General features: G+C 41.7%; 1 protein-coding gene across 2 annotated transcripts in view; it reads right to left on the minus strand.

Moving 5' to 3' along the window:
• The window catches only part of LOC115567154 (atrial natriuretic peptide receptor 1-like), a 77,191-nt gene extending 59,646 nt beyond the window's left edge, over positions 1-17,545 (minus strand). The window contains exons 1-3 of one of the 2 annotated variants that reach the window (XM_030393452.1): positions 17,086-17,545; positions 16,743-16,878; positions 13,927-14,739 (exon numbers count right to left, since the gene is read on the minus strand). In XM_030393452.1, coding sequence (XP_030249312.1) covers positions 13,927-14,683 — 757 coding nt within the window. In that variant the 5' untranslated portion in view covers positions 14,684-14,739; positions 16,743-16,878; positions 17,086-17,545. Of the gene's footprint in view, positions 1-13,926; positions 14,740-16,742 lie in introns of both variants that reach the window. The other variant, XM_030393451.1, reaches the window with a different exon arrangement.
• Between the last annotated feature and the right edge of the window lie 533 nt (positions 17,546-18,078).

Here is an 18,078-nt window from a genome sequence, read left to right on the forward strand (position 1 = left end):
CCAGAATCATCACAGATTACATCTTCTGAGGAGAGTAAACACGTAACGATGACAACAAGGGCAGCTCCAGTTAATATATTCAGTCCAGCTACAACATCTGTGCAACTTACTGTTCATTGAGACGTTAAAAATAAATGAGGACTGTGGTTATCACCCTACGGGTAAAAGTATTAAAGGAACAGTCCACCAAAAAATGGAACCTCAGTCATCCTCTCCTCCTCCTGATGATATAAAGTCAGGAAATATATTATTTACACTTTGTTCAACCTTTGCCACCAGTGCCTACAGTGCCTTTCTTGGAGTTTCTTCAAATGCTTCATATCTGTGAAATCTGTTCAATCTAAGATAAAAGATGACCACTTACACCCTATTCGCACGGGACTAGTATAACCTGGGGACCTCCAGTAATTTGTAATAATTGCAGAGGTCGACTGTGATCTTAATCCTGTGTGAATCTGTCATGTCCGTAATTTGAGTAAAAATTCCGAACACAGAGGTCATGTGATAATATTAAATTCCACCGCAAATTACCTTCCATATTCCACCGAACACAGAGGTCATGTGATAATATTAGTCCTGTGTGAATCGGCATCCCTGTGATTTGGGGTCGTTTTTTGATTTTTTCTTAAGGTTTTTTGTGTTTTCAGTTAGTGATGTCCCGATATGGTTTTTTCCCTTCCCGATCCGATCCCGATACCAGAATTCCATGTCAGCCTATACCGATAACATTTCCGATAACAGAGTGCTTAAAAAAGCAATTAAATATTATAATTTTAACAGCTGTATACTACCTTACATGATATGATTGCTGTCATCAGGTTAAACCCTTTAAAAAAACATTAACTAATAAGAAGAGCATACACAGAATGAATCCCACAGAAGCGTTTCTTTTATTTTACTCCAACTAAAAACTTCTAAATAAATAATCATTTTAAGTTTTAAGCTGTTGTATCACTTACAACAGTAGGAACTGGGTTGTTGTCTTTGCTTGTGGGCTCTTGATAGGATATTTCCGCCGTGCAATAAGTGAGGCTTCAATACTCTGTTGCTGCGGTCCTTGTTTTTTCCTGTTCTCGACGAAAGCAGCATACTCTTTAGCATGCTTCTTCTCCAAGTGGCTAATTAAGTTGCTTGTGTTAAAATTGGCGACCTTTGTGCCACCCCTCGGAATATCCTTCGCACAGACCTTGCACTTTGCTGTTTTGCTGGTGGGTGAATCCAACGTAAAAAACTCCCAAACTGCTGACATTTTGTATCCTCCGTCCTCAAACGCGCCCTACTCTGCTGCAGCACATGCTGTAGTTGTTGTTTTGTTTCCGGGTGCACGTCCACAGCGCGCATCACACGATCACATGGCGCGCCGGGAGGAAATGCCTGGTGGAATCCGGTAGGGATCGGATCGGTGCTTAGACTCAGATAAGGGCATATCGGCGTCAGATCCGATAAGAATATCGGATCGGGACACCCCTATTTTCAGTGCCTTCTTTCTACCCAGTTGAGAATTATGAAGGCTGCGTTGGGAATTATAAATAAAAGTTTTGACAGTACTTTCAAATCAGAAGAGCGAAATCTCAAAAGATGATTCGATGGATTACATGCATGGCAGCATGCGGTAAGGAACATTCTTCCATCTTTCAACAGGCTCACCAGTTATTATATTAAAAATATCCATATCTAACCGTTGTGCTGCTCCAGTAAGAGCTCCGGTGCGATCGATCCGGGGGATAATGTCAGTAAATTAGAGTTAAAACACAGACTTCACTTATCCCGTGTGAATGCGCCGCACGAAACACAGACGTGGTGGGATAATTTCTAAATCACTTGAGGTCTCCAGGTAATACTAGTCCCTTGCGAATAGGGCAATAATATATTCTCATGATTAAATGACATCCTGTCATATACAGTATATAGACACCTGTCCAGAGTAAAACCAGAGCTCACAGTGTCTGTGATATCAACAGCTGGTTGCTGGATAACAAACTTGTTTGAAAACAGTTTCAGGGCTGGAAACTGAATCTGCATGACATCACTCACAGGGACGCATGGTGGCTGAAATGAGTCATGGCTGGCACCAAAGTGGCCTCCTGAGAAAAGCACCTAGTGTGAAGACAAACTCTTGAAGGAGCTTGGAAAGGTTCAGACGTATCACCGTGAGAATAATTATCAATGATTACCAGCCGAGAAAGTTTTAGATTCACTTCAGCTCTCCATACAAACATTTCCTCGTGTTTTGTCGTCATTATTATCTCATTAGGAGAAAGGCTTGAGACTGGAAGAATTCAATTACAGCGCCAAAGTACCTGAAGTGATCAAAGCTGGCATTATTAGCAATCTCACTAACTAAAAATAGCTTTCATCTACTTGATCATGAGTTATGAATGACTGCAATCCAGGCTTAATGAATGGAAACTGATATATGTACTGTGTGAAAACAGCTTCTGACCTTTTTGATTGTACAATAAGTTCAGACTCTAAATCTTCTGGTTGCTCGATGATTACTGAGGACACAAAAAGAGGCTTTTCTTGAGCTACAGTTTGTGATCAATAGTCCGCTCTCTTCCATGTTGATTGTTTGGTGATCAAGAGTAAAAACACATTCCAAACCCGTTCTGTTAACACACACACTGATGCCAGGAAACTAACTGAAATACACTCATCAACGTTACTGGAGCTGCATCAGATGTTCCTGAAACCGGCTGGATCTGAACCAACACGGCCTGTTAGGACAGAGAGCAGAGCGCCAGCACCGGGACAGTGATGGATAGATTTTCGACCAACGCATTATGCTGCAGTTTAGCAGCAGCCGATAAACCCGGAGAGCCTGCCAAGCTGCTGGCTTTGGGTCTGTTTGTGTTAGATTCAGTGTGATTGGAAAGCAAACATACGGCAGAGAGTGGACTGACATGATGAAAACAAACCAATTTTCTCCTTTTAACTCAACAAATAAACACTGAAAACATGGAAAACAGCAACGCACTGAGCGTGTTAATGAGGCAAGAAGCATCCAACTCTTCACAACAAATAATCTTTGGGGATATTTTAACATTAAAGTCACAGTTGGTTTGTTTTCAGAGCTCAGTTTGGCTATGACAGCGTGGCAGCTTCTTAGATGCGTTGACTTAAATGTCAAGTAACTGTGATAACGCTTCGTCTTTATCTGTTTCGTGTCCATGTCGTATAGCAGGAGCATCATCGTGTGAATAGCTGAGCTGGTTAAACGTCTGCTTGTGTTGCTCTTTCAGTGTTTTGCCTGTCACCTCCACACAGAGTGGTGTTGGCTGACAGACGGGTCGGTGTGTCAGTGTCAAACATCACCTGGTTCCATCATCTTAAATGTGAGATTTTACAGCTTTTAATGTGTTTTCGACTGTTGGTTGGACAAAACAAACAATCTGGAGAAGATCTGGAGAGCATTCGCTGCTGTTTCGTTCAATATCACTCAGTGCGTTTACATGCACAGCTTAGTCAGATTACAGTCATAGTTCGACTATGCTGCTCAATCGGACAACTGCAATTATCCGAGTATACATGCCGGTGAGACAATCGAATTACTGGCCGAAAGCATGTCATACCTGGTACGCTAGGTGGCGCTGTGCCCATTTCAACTAGTGTTAACGGCGCACCTCCGGCTGACCTCTTTACGTCACCAGCTGCCTCGGCATTCAAGAAAGATGGCGTACGAAGAGCGAGACGAAGCTACATCTTCGTACACTTCGTATATGGTGTACATGATAATTACACAAACTATGTGCACTCTGGCGCTCTTTCTTGCGGTGATTTCGGAGGAAAGCCGCCGCCGCCGCCGCCGCCACCGCCGCCGTCGCCGTCCGTCCGTCTACTTCCGGCTCACGGCCCCGGGGAAAAATCTGGCGCCTGCGCAGAATGCAAAATCCGATCCGATCCGCTGGAAACGTATACATGCAGGAGTAATGCGACTTTCAATCGAATAATCTACGTGGTGTAATTCGACTATGAGAAATCCGATCCGGTCCGATTTTAGTCAGACTAAGGTGTATACATGCATCTTAAAGATCCGTTCATAGTCAGACTAACGCAGTAATTCGGTTTTCTTGAGTGTCATGTAAACGCACTGACTGTCAGAATAACCACTAAAACATTTAACGTCATCACTTTGATCTTTGGTAACTTATGATGAGGATTGTTTTAGTTATTTCTGAGACACACAGTGTTATTATATTCTATTAAACTTGTTATGCCTGACGTGTCAGTCTCGTTACACATCCTGTCAGCTGGTCGCTTGCTGCTAAATGAAAGCAATCATTACATTCAGTCGCACTTAATGAGAACCAGCAGGTAACCGTCGCTAAAAAATGCTTTGGTGCCCTCGTGGTCTCCAGTGAGCTGTTCCATACTCATTCAGCTATCCGCTCACTCTTAATTAGCCCTGTTAGCTGTGAAAAGCTAACTAAACTGCAACTTGGCTTCAGCTAATGAGGGCAGAGCTGATTAGTTTGAGAAGCAGAGCAGAGGGGAAGCAGTCCAGTGAAAGATTAACTACTTCCAGTCTCTGGAGGAACACGAGCACTCTGGAATCTCTAATTAGTTTCTCTCGTTGAGGTTCAGAGTGAATATTTTCAGTCTGCTTCCTCAAAACGTGGTTGTCTGTCTGTCTTTCCATGAGAGCAATCAACCGCCGAACGGTCACGATGTCTCTCTCGCCCTCTTGTCGTAATTGGCTGGGCTGTTATTTATCATGAAAGGCGGCGTGAGGTGACAGGCCAGAGACCTCAATCACCTGGAGGGCTGTTCAATCACAGAGAGTGGGCTCTGATTCCTCCACTCAACACAAAGTTTGAATTACTGCCTGAGCACCATGCAGTTACACAATTAACAGTCTCCAGTTTGCCGCAGGTTGCCAGATTCAGTCTGTGAACTGCATGTTATCACTACGCAACGCTGTTGTTGAACAGGTCAAACACAAACTCAAACTTCCACTTGAACATACAGAAGCTGATGATGTTTACAACTATTACCAAGTTTGATTTCTAACTTTAAAATCAGAATTCTAAATGTATACTTTTTTTCTCATTTTCCAGATGTTGTATGTACAAAAAAAACTACAAACCAACCAGATACATAGCCAGGCTAGCTGCTTCCAGTCTTAATGCTAAGCTAGGCTAACCACAACCTCACTCGAACTGTATCAGATCAGCTAACTGTGCTAAATGAAAGATGAGGAAATATGAGTCAAATAACTGTAAATGAATCGTTAACTACTTTTGTTTAAGTTTATAAGTCACTACCTCCAAATAAAATAAAATTCACTGCTCAGAATGTTCTCAAGCTTCATCGTTTGTAATCGTTTTTGTGTTTTTGTGTTTTCTGAGATATTTTGTGGACAGGAGGCTGAGAAATATCTGCTTGGAAAAATATCTGTGTTAGTGTGTACCAGGCCTGAATCTCAACACCCTGGATCCATCTTCACTTCACACACGACAGAAAGCAAATAAGCTTCGATCTCAAAAAGTTAAACTATTCATTTCCAGGACAATGAAAACATGAACGGACTGACTCCAAACCTGCCGACTCACTGAGGATAATAACGTCCCACAGAGTGTTTACTTAACCTTATTTCATCCAGCGCGACTCAAACTGATTTATATATATAACATGTGCTTTCTGAAATGACTCCATATTCAAGTGTTGAGGAAACTGACTCACACACACTCAGCATTAGATACAGCTCACACTGATGCTGCTGAAAACACACTAACAGCTGATATGTCTTTTTATTTCTATGATGAAAACACCTCGTTTGTGCAAAATAATGAACATCTGTTGTTGGCTGATTCCCTCCAGTTATCTATGAAGGAAATCATACAATATATAAAGGGAGAAATGTTGTCAGCATTCACCTTTCTGCATAATGTGTGTGTGTGTGTGTGTGTGTGTGTGTGTGTGTGTGTGTGTGTGTGTACATGTTTTTCCTCCTGTTCTGACTGTTCTCAGTGTGTCTGGAGCATATGCCTTTGCATTAATGAGACAAAACAGTCTGTCGGGCTGGAAAACAACAACTCCAGGACTTTTCACACTGTCGGCCCCTGATGTTATAGATATACGTAACATTTCTCATTCAAAATGTCTGTTTCCTCGAGCTAACAGTGAGTTTTATCTGGTCGCCTGTCGCTATAACTTCCAGGACGGAGTCAAAGAGTGAGGAAGGAAGTCGGAGAATGAGGTGAAACCTCATCTGTGAACGTTTGTGTCTGAGTCACGTCAGATACATTTTCACCAACAGGCTGAAGGAAATAAAAATACATCCATTTGTACAGTTCACAGCCAAGCCAGCAACTTCAGGCTGAATGTAGAAGAGTGTTAAATCACCAAAATTCCTGCTAAACCACAAAACATTCCTCTCTGTACAAAACCTACATTACAGCAGCTTATGAGCACAAAAGCTCATGAAAAAAACCTAAATATCCCAATATGTAGTCACCACATCGACATCGCAATGTGCACGTGTTTAACAGTCACATCGCAGAACATCCAGTATCAGCTGAGGCAAACCACCAATCACAATTATTCTTGATTGATAAAACGCACGCCCCTAAAAAATCAGCTCAACCTTTCTATTATAACTAAATCTTTTCAAATAGAGCTTTTCAAGTTATCTGATAAAGTTTCCTGTATTTGTTCATGTCCCAGTATATGTTGCAGAAAACCTAAATATCGTAATGTCAGTTTTTCCGACATGGTGCGGCCCCACGTATCACCAGAAATGTTTAAAAGTCTACCCTTCAAAATAAAAGCCTCAGTAAATCCACGTGTTTGTACAAGGATTTATTTATAAATTGAAGATTGTAACGCTAACACTCCAATAATGTTCACCATCAAAGTGAAGCATGTTAGCAAGCTAAGATTTATACATATGGGCTGCTATATGTTTTGTGCTAACAATTAGCGACACACTCAAAGTACTTGGTGTAATTATTAAATTCAAATTTTATGTAATTTCAATCCTGATGGTGGCGCTGAAGGAACAGTCAGTAGGATTCGTCCTCAGGGACCTGGTAGGCTGATCAACACGCTCACAGGTTTGAACTGAAATTTATACGACCAGTTTCAGTGTTGGAAGATTACTTAGAAATCGTGTCTGCTCCCAGAAAACACTTGGAAAAGTTTAATGATTAAACTTGCTATAGAAGCCCACTGATGACTCACTACAACCACTGCACCTAAGCTGATAATAGTAGGAAAAACCCTGGTTTCAATTGTACAACACCATCTGCACAACTACAGACGTATAGAGACAACGGTGGGTCAAAGTTTAACAAGGAAGAAGCTCTAAAAATACTACAGTACTGCAGTGTAGATGCTTTTACATCATGTCTTGAATTGTCAGTCAGACAGTCAGTCTGCGTCTGCTCAGAGGAGACATTAACCCACAGGGTTAATAAGTAGAACACAGAATAGTTGTACAGTGTTTTTTAGTTACTCTGCACAAAGACGATCAGCTGACTGCTGCCCGAGGAAACTCAACTCAACCCAAGCGTCACAGATGTTGGGTTTATTTTCTTCTTTTATTTCTATCCTTTACTGATTTCTTTGGGAGAAGGAGGCTTCACTCTGGATAAATGTGACAATGTGTGCACAAGTTGGCAGAGTTGATCTGCATGATCAAAACTAAACGCTCAAATCAATCAATTTTCAATCTACAAACAAAATCGTGACACCATATTGCGCTTAAAAATTAAAAAGGATATTAACAAATTGTCCACAATGGCACTTCTTCTGCTTATACTCTGTGACTTCTCACAGTACATAGAGTCATACAACATAATTCCTATTAGGGATGCACGATATGGATTTTTTTTAACCTATACTTATAACTACCTGTGTCGTGGCAACTGTAAATCAGTCACTTGTCCAGTGCGGATGAGAACTGGTCAAACACCAAACTCAAACACAATATTTCTTCTAGACGTTCTATTTTGCTTGCAAGCAAGAGTCACACACCAGCGGAGCACAGATGTTGACTGACGAAACACAGTCTTTCCTCAGCCTTTATAATAATTAGGAACAATAAATCAAAACACATCTCCCCTCCCAGGGTTTCTGCAGGCTTGAACAAGTCAAATGAAAAACTTTTTAAGACCTATTTGACCATTTTACACGAAAGTACGAAAGTACAAAGTACGAAAAAATAAGGAAAAATAAAGTCCCAGAATGATTTTAAAAAATAACCAAATTAATTTCCATTCACAGAGCAACTCAAACAATGAAGAGTGAGTGAGTGTGTGTGTGTCAGGGTTATTATAGTTTCATTAGTTTTCAATTCATTTTCTTTATTACATTTCATTAGTTTTTATCTTAATTTAGTTTTTCAGTTTTGTTATTTCAGTTTAGTTTTAATTAGTTTAACAAGTGATTAAGTAGTTTTAGTTTAGTTTTTATCTGGGAATTTAATTTAATTTAGTTAACTATAATAACTGTGGTGTGTGTGTGTGTGTGTGTGTGTGTGTGTGTGTGTGTGTGTGTGTGTTCCACTCAGTTTATTCTACAGTGGAAGACGACAGGCGGCAGGAATGAGAGGACAGGACGGGCTGTCACAGACAGACGCAGCGACGGAAGAACTTGGACCGGGTCCAATATAAAGGTAAAAGGTCCAGATAAAAGCGTACAAAAGTGTGTGACAGCGTGACTTCGTTGGAGACTTTTAGAAGCTAACTGGTGTTTTTCTGATTTTGTGTGCGACACCAGCGCTTTCAATTGGAAAATGAACGTACACATTTAAGACCTAACTAAATGTAATAAGACCTATATGCAAAATATGGACGTATTTAAGACTTTTTAAGGCCTAAAAATGAGAAATTTTAGACTTCTTAAGACCCTGCAGAAACTCTGTCCTGCATCTCATGATACACTTGTTGTGTGTCACATGTAAACCTAAACACTTAAACACAGAAGAGCCTTCACCAACCCCCTTCTGGATGAACTCCTTACCTTAGTTCCTTTGTGTTGTTTTCCCGGCACATTAACCCACATACAACACATGAATACATCCATTCACACTCTGCAACCACATAAGAATCACAAGACAGAACTCATGTGGGAAGCACACCAACAATAAGATTTAACTTTACCTTAAATAATAATGTTTATCTATCTATCATTAAATGAGAACTTGAGAATTTCTCTCACAGCTGCTTCTCACAGTCGACATACATAATAAATCTCTTTTAAAAATAAGTTTATAACGTGTGGTTTATGCACCCCTGGGGCTAAAAAGTCTAAGATGTAGCCGGTACAGATGGATGATGTATTATTCATAGCTCTAATAAGATTTATGGTGTTAACATCAGACTTTCACCCTCCTCTCCAAATACTTGTGGATGACGTATTGCAAGTTACAATTGTGTCGTCTTCTTCTGAACTCCAGCCACGACATGTGTGGCTCTTGTCTACACTGTGCGGTTCTAGACTGATACAGCAGCTCTACATCATGAACGCAACAACAGCATTGTTCTTCTTCTCTGTGTTTATTGGTGGCTGGTAACTATAACTGTGTAAATGCTGCACTTGTTCACTCAACTAAAGCAATTTGGCTTTGTATTATCAGTTCTATTTATGTAATCTCATTATCTGCTGATAACCGATAATGTTCAAATTTCATTATCAGTCACATTTATCGTGAATGCCTAATTCATATTTGTCTGAAGACAGTATTCTGCTCACTGTGGAGTAGAACAGTAGGAAGTCTCTGATATGAGTAAGTGACAGTGATCTCAGATGCAGCCTTAATTGGATCTACTAGCACAAACCTCCTGAGCAGAGTCTTAATCTTCTGTTGTTCTCTGTCTAAGCAGCTTTGAGAGTCACTACATGTTTGATTAAGCGGACAAAAGGCAGAGACACGAGGTAAAATTAGCCTGAGTGTGTTTGGCAGGAAATACCTACAGATCTGATAGTCCGCCTGTAGTTTCCATATAAGGCGGCAGGTTACTGACCTCTGTTAATGATTGCCCTGTCGGGAGGATTAATGCCTCTGTGGGAACCAGAGAGAGAAACTCTCGGCTGTGTTTGTTTGTGCTCTCGGCCGCTTTACACTTTGACACACCTCCGCAGATAGAGGAAGCCGCGACCTGTGTGGTGGATTTATGACTAGTACAGAACTTCAGCACACTCACAAGATTCACTTTGTTACTAAACCTCCATCCAGGAGCGCCGGGAGCAGTAAGGCGCTGCTTTTCTCAAAGTCAAATGGCCCTTAATAAATAATTTCTCACACACTTTAACCTTGTTTGAATTCCTCTGATTTGCTTTGGTTAAATATCAACTCATCACACGCTACAACAAACACCGATTTTTTTAATTTCACAAATTGTGAAATATCCAACATCTTGGAGTTGTTTTTTTTTTCTTAACTACTGCTAGCTTTCATCTGCATTTTCAGTTTGGAATGATTTCAGTGGAAAGGTTTAGTGTCGTGTGTGAGATGGACTGCTGGTTACGCCGAGGCAAAGAGTGATGCTTTGATTTCAGTTCCAAACCCAACAATCGGTCATGTGCTTTGGGTCGTGTCAAAAAGAATTAGATCACGGACGCATGAAGCCCAAATGAGTTTCCGATGGAAGGTGGCTGGACTCAGCTTGGGCACTTTCTTTGGTGGTTTTCCAGTTGGACCAAAAGGTAAGAGAGCCCAGGCAGACGGAGACCTAGCTGGAGGCTTTACATATCTGAGAGAGGGATGTCTAGAATACCCTGCTTAGCCAGCTGCCACCTGATCAACGATCAAGAGACGATTCAAGAAAAGTTTTTAACATTTTCAGGGCTGCAAAATTATGATTTGTGTCATTATCAGTTTATCTGCGATGCTTTTATGGTTCCATCGATTAATTGTTTGGTCTGTAAAAATATTTCTTTAAAGCGATAAATACTTTGCTGAAGCCAAAGGTGATCTTGTTCAAAACCCAAAGATATTCAGTTTCAACATCCAAACATGCTCTGTGGCATAAATAAGGCAAGAGGAAATTAACTTAAATCTTTTGTGATGTTTCGAGTCCAGATGCTTTTTATTGCTTCTCTGTAAACGCTGATAAGAACCAGTCGCAGGAATATAATCCTCTTGACTTTCCTTCAGTATAGCCTCGTCTCACCCGTCTGTACATCAGTGCTGATAAAGTTTGATTTTGTGTCTGTTTGTGAACGATAGCTGTAGTTGCTCTCTGTTTTTCGTGTTGTGTTTTAGCGTCCTAATGAAATAAAAACACCATCACCCGTACACGTTGCACCTTCACCATTCTGGAAATCTGCTGCATCACTCACTGATGCAGACTTTCCACTGTGTCCTCAGGGCAGAGCCATTTACAGCACGGAGCTGATGTCTGGCCTGTGGACGCATCGATTCAGCTCATATTTCTGGCTGCTGCTGCTGCAGTGATGACGCCCTGAGGCAAAGATCAGGAGCTAATGTCGGGGTTAACTAGCTGCGCTGCCCGGCTCGCTCGCAGGGCGAACGGGGCACAAATCACCCGGGAGAGATGGCCGAGCGATAGGCAGAAACCATGACGAGCAGACAGTTTGTATAACTGTGTTCACATGAGCTCAGAGTATCTTCAGTCTGCAGCTGAGTCAACAAGAAAACATTCAACACACAGTGCTGCACTTTGCTTACAGTCATGACTGGTTTACTCAGTGTGTGTGTGTGTGTGTGTGTGTGTGTGTGTGTGTGTGTGTGTGTGTGTGTGTGTGTGTGTGAGAGAGTGAGAGAGAGAGAGAGAGAGAGAGAGAGAGAGAGAGAGAGAGAGATTATAATGTGATAAAAACGAGATAAGAAGCTGGTGAATTTGTGACAATATATAGATGCAGTAAGATAAGATAAAGAATGACATGCTGTGTGATTTGAGCTGTATTTGTTCAGGGAGGACTGTTAATCTCCTAAAGGTCAGCTTTTCAGGAACTAACAAACCTCTTTATAACTTGCACTGTGACAATCATGTGTTCGTCCACTGCTTTCCAGTAATACACAGACATGTGACTCAAGAGAACGGACCAGGTGGAGGCACCTGTCTACTAATGACGTCCTGGGCCTTTTTATCTAAACTGTTCAGAAGTAAGACAAGACATTTTTTTTTTCTAATATCCAGTGATATAACAAGTTGACATTAATAAAATTGTCATGGTGACATTAATAAACAGTGACAATCGTCATGGTTTTTCATCTCTATAGCTAGAATACATCATTTAAAGTTAATGTAATTAAAGTTTAAGGTTTTTTTTTCTGAGGAAAGAAGTTGAAAGTTGAAATTCAAAGTTTAAGTGGATTTATTGCTTTGAAAAATATAAAGTTCTTACAATATAGGAAGCTACACTGATGAAAAAAAAACATTTATAAAGTGTAAAATAATCATTTATTAAACTGAGCGTGCTTTCTGTTCTTTGTATCAGCGAGTTCGTCTGTGACAAAGATCACAAGCTGTAATTATAAGCATTTATTAGACGAACGCTGCTGAACTTTGACCACTCGTCTCCTGCTGAGCTCTCGTTCTGTCACTCTGCAGAACTGAAAGAACTGGGATTTGCAGCCAAACAAGTAATTCATGATATCTAATTATAAAACAAAACATTTGTTTTAGTTGTTAATTTGATCAATTTAAGAAGAAAGGGCAGTCAGTACTTTCCTGCTTTTTACTTTTGTACCTAAAAAAGTATTTTCCTTCCGGTGTTGTTTTCTAAATCTTGAAACGCTGAGATGAGACGAGAGGGACAAACTGATTCCATTTATAGGCACAAACACACACAGATCAATAACAAGCTTAAAACAGGATTCTTCAATAAAGGGGTGAAGAGTTTGCACCTGGATCTTAATTAATAAAACTGGCAAAACTGGAGGGGAAAATAGCTTTTTATTCATACGTCCTTATAGAAGACGGCTTTAAACTGGTCATATTAGGAAATAATGTGAAGAAGAACTAAACTCAAACAAGAACTTTATATGAAGACGCTTTTCTTAGTTCAATCAGAGCACTGATCAGCTGTGTCTGCATCACTGGCTCGTTGATGCATCATCCAGGCAGCTTTATTCATTGTTTTGCTGACATTATGCGGATCAATCAATAAAGAAATTAAAAGCTAATCACGGCTCCACACACATCACACTCACACAACACGTTAGAGAGCTTGACACAAACATAACGCTGGACTGAATCCTGCGAGAACATATCATTTTCAAAACAATGACTGCACCTGATTCCAAAGAGACCTTAAAGAGTACCGACGTGGTGCAAGCCGACCTGAGGATAATTAGACTTGAGCCAAAACACGGACGAACAGACGCAAACAGAGAGAGAACAGCAGCGCTGGCAGCAGCAGCAGCAGGATACTCCATCAATTAACCAGCAGCTGCGGTTGGAATGAGCAGAACACCAGTCGGCTTCGTAGTTGAGTGATAAAGAAACCATTCACACCAACCACAACACCCCAGCTTCATTTTGGGATCTTTGTGGCATCTCATCTCACCCCATGTTTCCCATCAACCTCTGCTGTCACCAGCTTACTGGAACACTCGATGGAACTAATGGAAATTAATTCTGCGTGTGCTTTTCCTGCCATGACACATTGGTGCAACCAGTGCGACCAGTGTAAAGAGATAGTCTGGAGCCTTGAATAAGTGAGCCCTCAATCCATACTTTGCAATAATTTTGTCTGTATTTGAGTTACATCTTCTGACAGTTTACTGTGCTGACAAACCACAGCAGAACAACCAACAACTGTTGGGGGTTTGCAGCCAATAATCCAGCTGAGATGACCACCCAGATCAGGTTTTAATCAATAGGAACTGAGCGGACCCGGGAAAGCATCGAGTTGAGAACTTGAGAAACATCTCATAATCTTACAATCTTTCAGTGCAGCAAACAAAAACTGTGAGTTGACCAACAAACCACATTTAGGAGTTTGGCGACTCACCACGGCCGTCGTTGCGAACGTCAGTGAGGATCTGGGAGTAGTTGACTGGCTTGTTCTCTTCGAAGACTCGGTCAGCGAGGGTAATGTTGATGCTCTTCAGCTCTGTGAACAAACCCTCCACGGCAAAGTAACATGGCCGATCATCCACCTTGTTGTCACTGAACATGAGCATCACGTGCTCCCGCCACCCAAAGTGCTCACAGATCCGAAGGGCAAACTTCCCAAGCTTCTTGTGGGTGGGGCCCGTGTTGGTGATAGAGGGGTACACTCCTCCGTAAAAAGCCACGGCCGGGGCGCCTGCCGTAACCATGGGAACATCCCAGTGGGTGGTGAAGAGGCCAACTGGAGAGGCGGTGTAGGAGCAGCCCGGCCCGATGAATGCCCACGGGTCGTTGGCAAGTTTAAGGTCCACAGCCATGAGTGGGGCAACAGACTCGGAGCAGATGCCGTCCTTGTCTTCACTGTTCTTGAAAGCGTAAGTGAGGTGGTGGTAAGGGAGCAAGGTGGGGTCAGCGTTGACAGCTTTGACGGCCCGCTCTAGGGCTGGACCAACACGAGGCCAAGCCCAGGGGTAATCTGTATTGCTTTGAGGTAAAATAACTGCCAGTGTGATGTTCTCGTGCACCCGGTGTTCATGATGCGCTCGAGTTTGACGTCTCAAGCTGCGGTGATGAGACGATCGCCCGGCGACTAGCTGTAGGTCCAGCAGAACCAGCAGAACCAGCAGGAGAGTGGTGCCCTCCTTCCAAAAGGCCATCCTCTCCACAGCAGGAAGTCCACTTCCACCACAGCTGAATAATTTATCCCCGTTAACTGTGGATACATCCGAGGGAAACATTAACAAAACATGCAACATAAACAAAGTCCTGTCCTGTTGACTAAACTTAAAGGATGATACGAACTTCCTCCTAAAACTAATATCTAATAACAGTAAGGACAGTAAGACCTGCTTTGCTTGGTCACGGTCGAATTCACTGTATAATTCTGTGTGAGTCAGTCCTGAGTGGCCTTTGTGAGTTGAGCCACGTTGAGTCGTGGGAGGAAAACTCCCTGATGCTGGGAAATTAGAGGGCAATTTTCCTGCCAGTCCTGCTCACCTCATACAAAACAGAGTGATTTACACTTAAAGTGATGAGTGTTTTCTCAAGTCCAGTGTCATGAACATCTCAAACTGAGGGAAACACATTGTCATCCTGTAATAAAAACTTATATCCAGCTAGACAGATTTAATGACGCTCTCATGACAGACTTAGTTATCACCTGGCTAATGACAGGTTGTTTCCTATTTTAAAAACTATTCAACCCTGAAATATTTAATAATTAATGCTGACAAAGCGAACCACTGATTTAGTGTTCTAATTATACACCTCTATGCTGGTGCCATACAAGAGTTTGAATTGAGAAAAGGTCATTTTGGTTTCCACTGAGACACAGAGGTGTAAAACTGGGCATCTGGAGAGAGGTGTGCATGCAGAGACTGTATTTTAGCTGCAGGCACTTGAATGTGTCGGCTCGTATTACATTTAAAGCACATTATATGGAATGGAAAATAAACTGGCTAGCCCTGAATCTGAAGTTTTTGTTCAATAATTATGAAAGTTTGATATGGATTTCTGTCTAATCATAAGTGTCATATCACTGTCATCACATTAGAAAAGATCAACATCTAAAAGTACAACTTTACTGCTGAAGATCTGAGCAAATATTGCACGTTTTACTTCATAATTGTGGTTGAAAGCTTCTCTGCACATAAAGATTGTCAAACATTACTATGACAATTTCATAAAACATGGGGCGTTGCAATTGATGAGCCTCAACCTGCTGCAACATTAAATAATCTATCATAGAATAGTCTTTGACGGAGTCTGACCAGTGGAATTTGAGGCTACTGACTCCACATGTAGACCTGCTTTTGTATATTAGCAGCTCATAATCTCAAAGATTGCCAAAAGCAGCAATAGCAGGTGTATTTTTGGACCTCACTGCTGCCCAGAGATCCACACAGTGTTGTCTGTGTGTCATCAGTCAGCTGTCAGGTTTGCCAAATAACAACACCACATGAAAACTGATTCTTTAAGGGGTCATTCTTACTCATTGTCTGACATTAGGCAAACTTATTCCGATAATTATCATGCGAACCACCTACTCTCTCTGGACGACCAAGCATTGCTGAGTGATAGCTTCATTAACTTTCCGGAAAACTCATCATGGATGCCAACAGTGTACTTCTATGGTATTACAGCAGATGAAGCACTTTGATAGTGACTTAACATATATTTACTTACATGACAATCTTCAAGATTATTACTTTAAACTGTGGGATATTTAATTATGTATTTTATGTTGTGTTATCTAAAATGTATCATTTATTTATCTATTATTTATTATTTATTTATTTATGTATTACAGACATTTAACTGAAAACACATTTAAAAAACTCTTTGAGAGGAGGGAACCGGATGTGCTAACATGCTAACTGACTCACTGCTAAAGCACTTTATAAGCTTTTCATCAAAACCACTGAATTAAAACTTTTTTCCCTGGTTGTTATAGATAAATAGCTTCTTTAGTTCGACACTAAATCATACTTTTTGTTGTTAAATTCATATATGTGCTTGACAGCTATAGTCTCTGCTGTCCCTGCTGGGCTTCCATACATTAACACCGGTCCTGTAATGGATCCGCGCTGCTTAAAAGCATCAACTCCCTCCGGACAGAAACATGCAGCCGTCCCAACGTCAATTATCCTCTCAAATGTAAATCAATACATCCTCTAAACATGATATCACGTCTCAAAATGACTGTTTAGTCCGTACCTCAGCGGGTGTCTGCCTCCCTCTCCATGTTGTCGGTAGAGATGGTGAACTAGCTAACCGTCCATGCCCGCGAAAACATGCCCGGCGCGTGCCCTCCGGCCCCGGGCAGCGCTCGTGCAGTCCCCCCGGTAATGTCCTCCGGGTGAAGAAGACAAACACAAAGATGTCGGAACTTCACTTTCTTTTGTCCAATAATGTTTTTTTTATTATCACAAAGTGGAAAGTCTATATCTGTATAAAAGTTTAAAAATTAGTCAAAGGTGAAAAAAAATGAATCCCGTGATTTAAAGCCGGCGTCTCCATCATGTCACTGACTGTGTGCTATCAAACTTCACGTGCTCACCTGTCACAAAGGTGTCCTGTCAGCCCGTCTAGTTATTAGTTTAACACGACAAGAGCGCGTTGAGATTGTAATAATCCACATAATCCACAGTGGAGGAGAGAACAGGTCTGAATGGACCGCCGGACTCCGGCAGGTGAGCTCCGGTCACAGAGACTCTGCTGCCGCCGTGTCTCTGCGCATCCAGGAGGCAGGTAGGATCCACTTCACGGTGTTTAAATCAAGATGTGGGACCGACCGAGTGCTGCTGTTAGACCCGCTGCTGGTGGACTGAGAGACAGGACGGACTGACTGAGGTCTGTCGGGGCGGAGAGCTGCTGAGAGAGGGGAGGAAGGAGGGGAGGAAGGAGGGGAGGAAGGAAGTCAAGTGAGATGGAAAGGAGAGCGAGGAGAGGTGAGGAGGTAAGGAAAATAGAGGGACAATTGATAGAGATGGAGATGATGAAGGAAGGAAGCAGTGGGGAAAGGAGAACAAGAAGGAGAGGGGATGAGGAAGGAAGGAAAGGAAGCCCAGAGGAAAGGAAGAAGGAAAGGGGATAAGGAAGGAGGGAAGGAGTAGAAGGGAAGCACAAAGGAAAGGAGAAAAAGACGGAAAAGGAGAGAAGGAAGGAAGCACAAAGGGAAGGAGAAAAAGAAGGAGAGGGGATGAGGAAGGAAGGAAAGGAAGCCCAAAGGAAAGGAAGAAGGCAAGGAGGTATGGAAGGAAGGAAGGAGTAGAAAGGAAGTACAAAGGAAAGGAGAAAAAGAAGGAGAGGGGATGAGGAAGGAAGGAAAGGAAGCCCAACGAGAAGGAAGAAGGAAAAAAGATAAGGAAGGAGGGAAGGAGTAAGGAAGTACAAAAATAAGAAAAAGAAGGAAAAGGAGATAAGGAAGGAAGCACAGGGGAAAGTAGATAAAGAAGGAGACTAATAGGAGATGTTTATGATAGATGGATGGATTCAGTTATGATCAAAGCTTAAAGGAACAGTTAACCCAAAACTACTACACAGTATTACA

This window comes from Sparus aurata, chromosome 17 (genome assembly GCF_900880675.1).
Source record: "Sparus aurata chromosome 17, fSpaAur1.1, whole genome shotgun sequence".
NCBI classification, from domain to species: domain Eukaryota; kingdom Metazoa; phylum Chordata; class Actinopteri; order Spariformes; family Sparidae; genus Sparus; species Sparus aurata.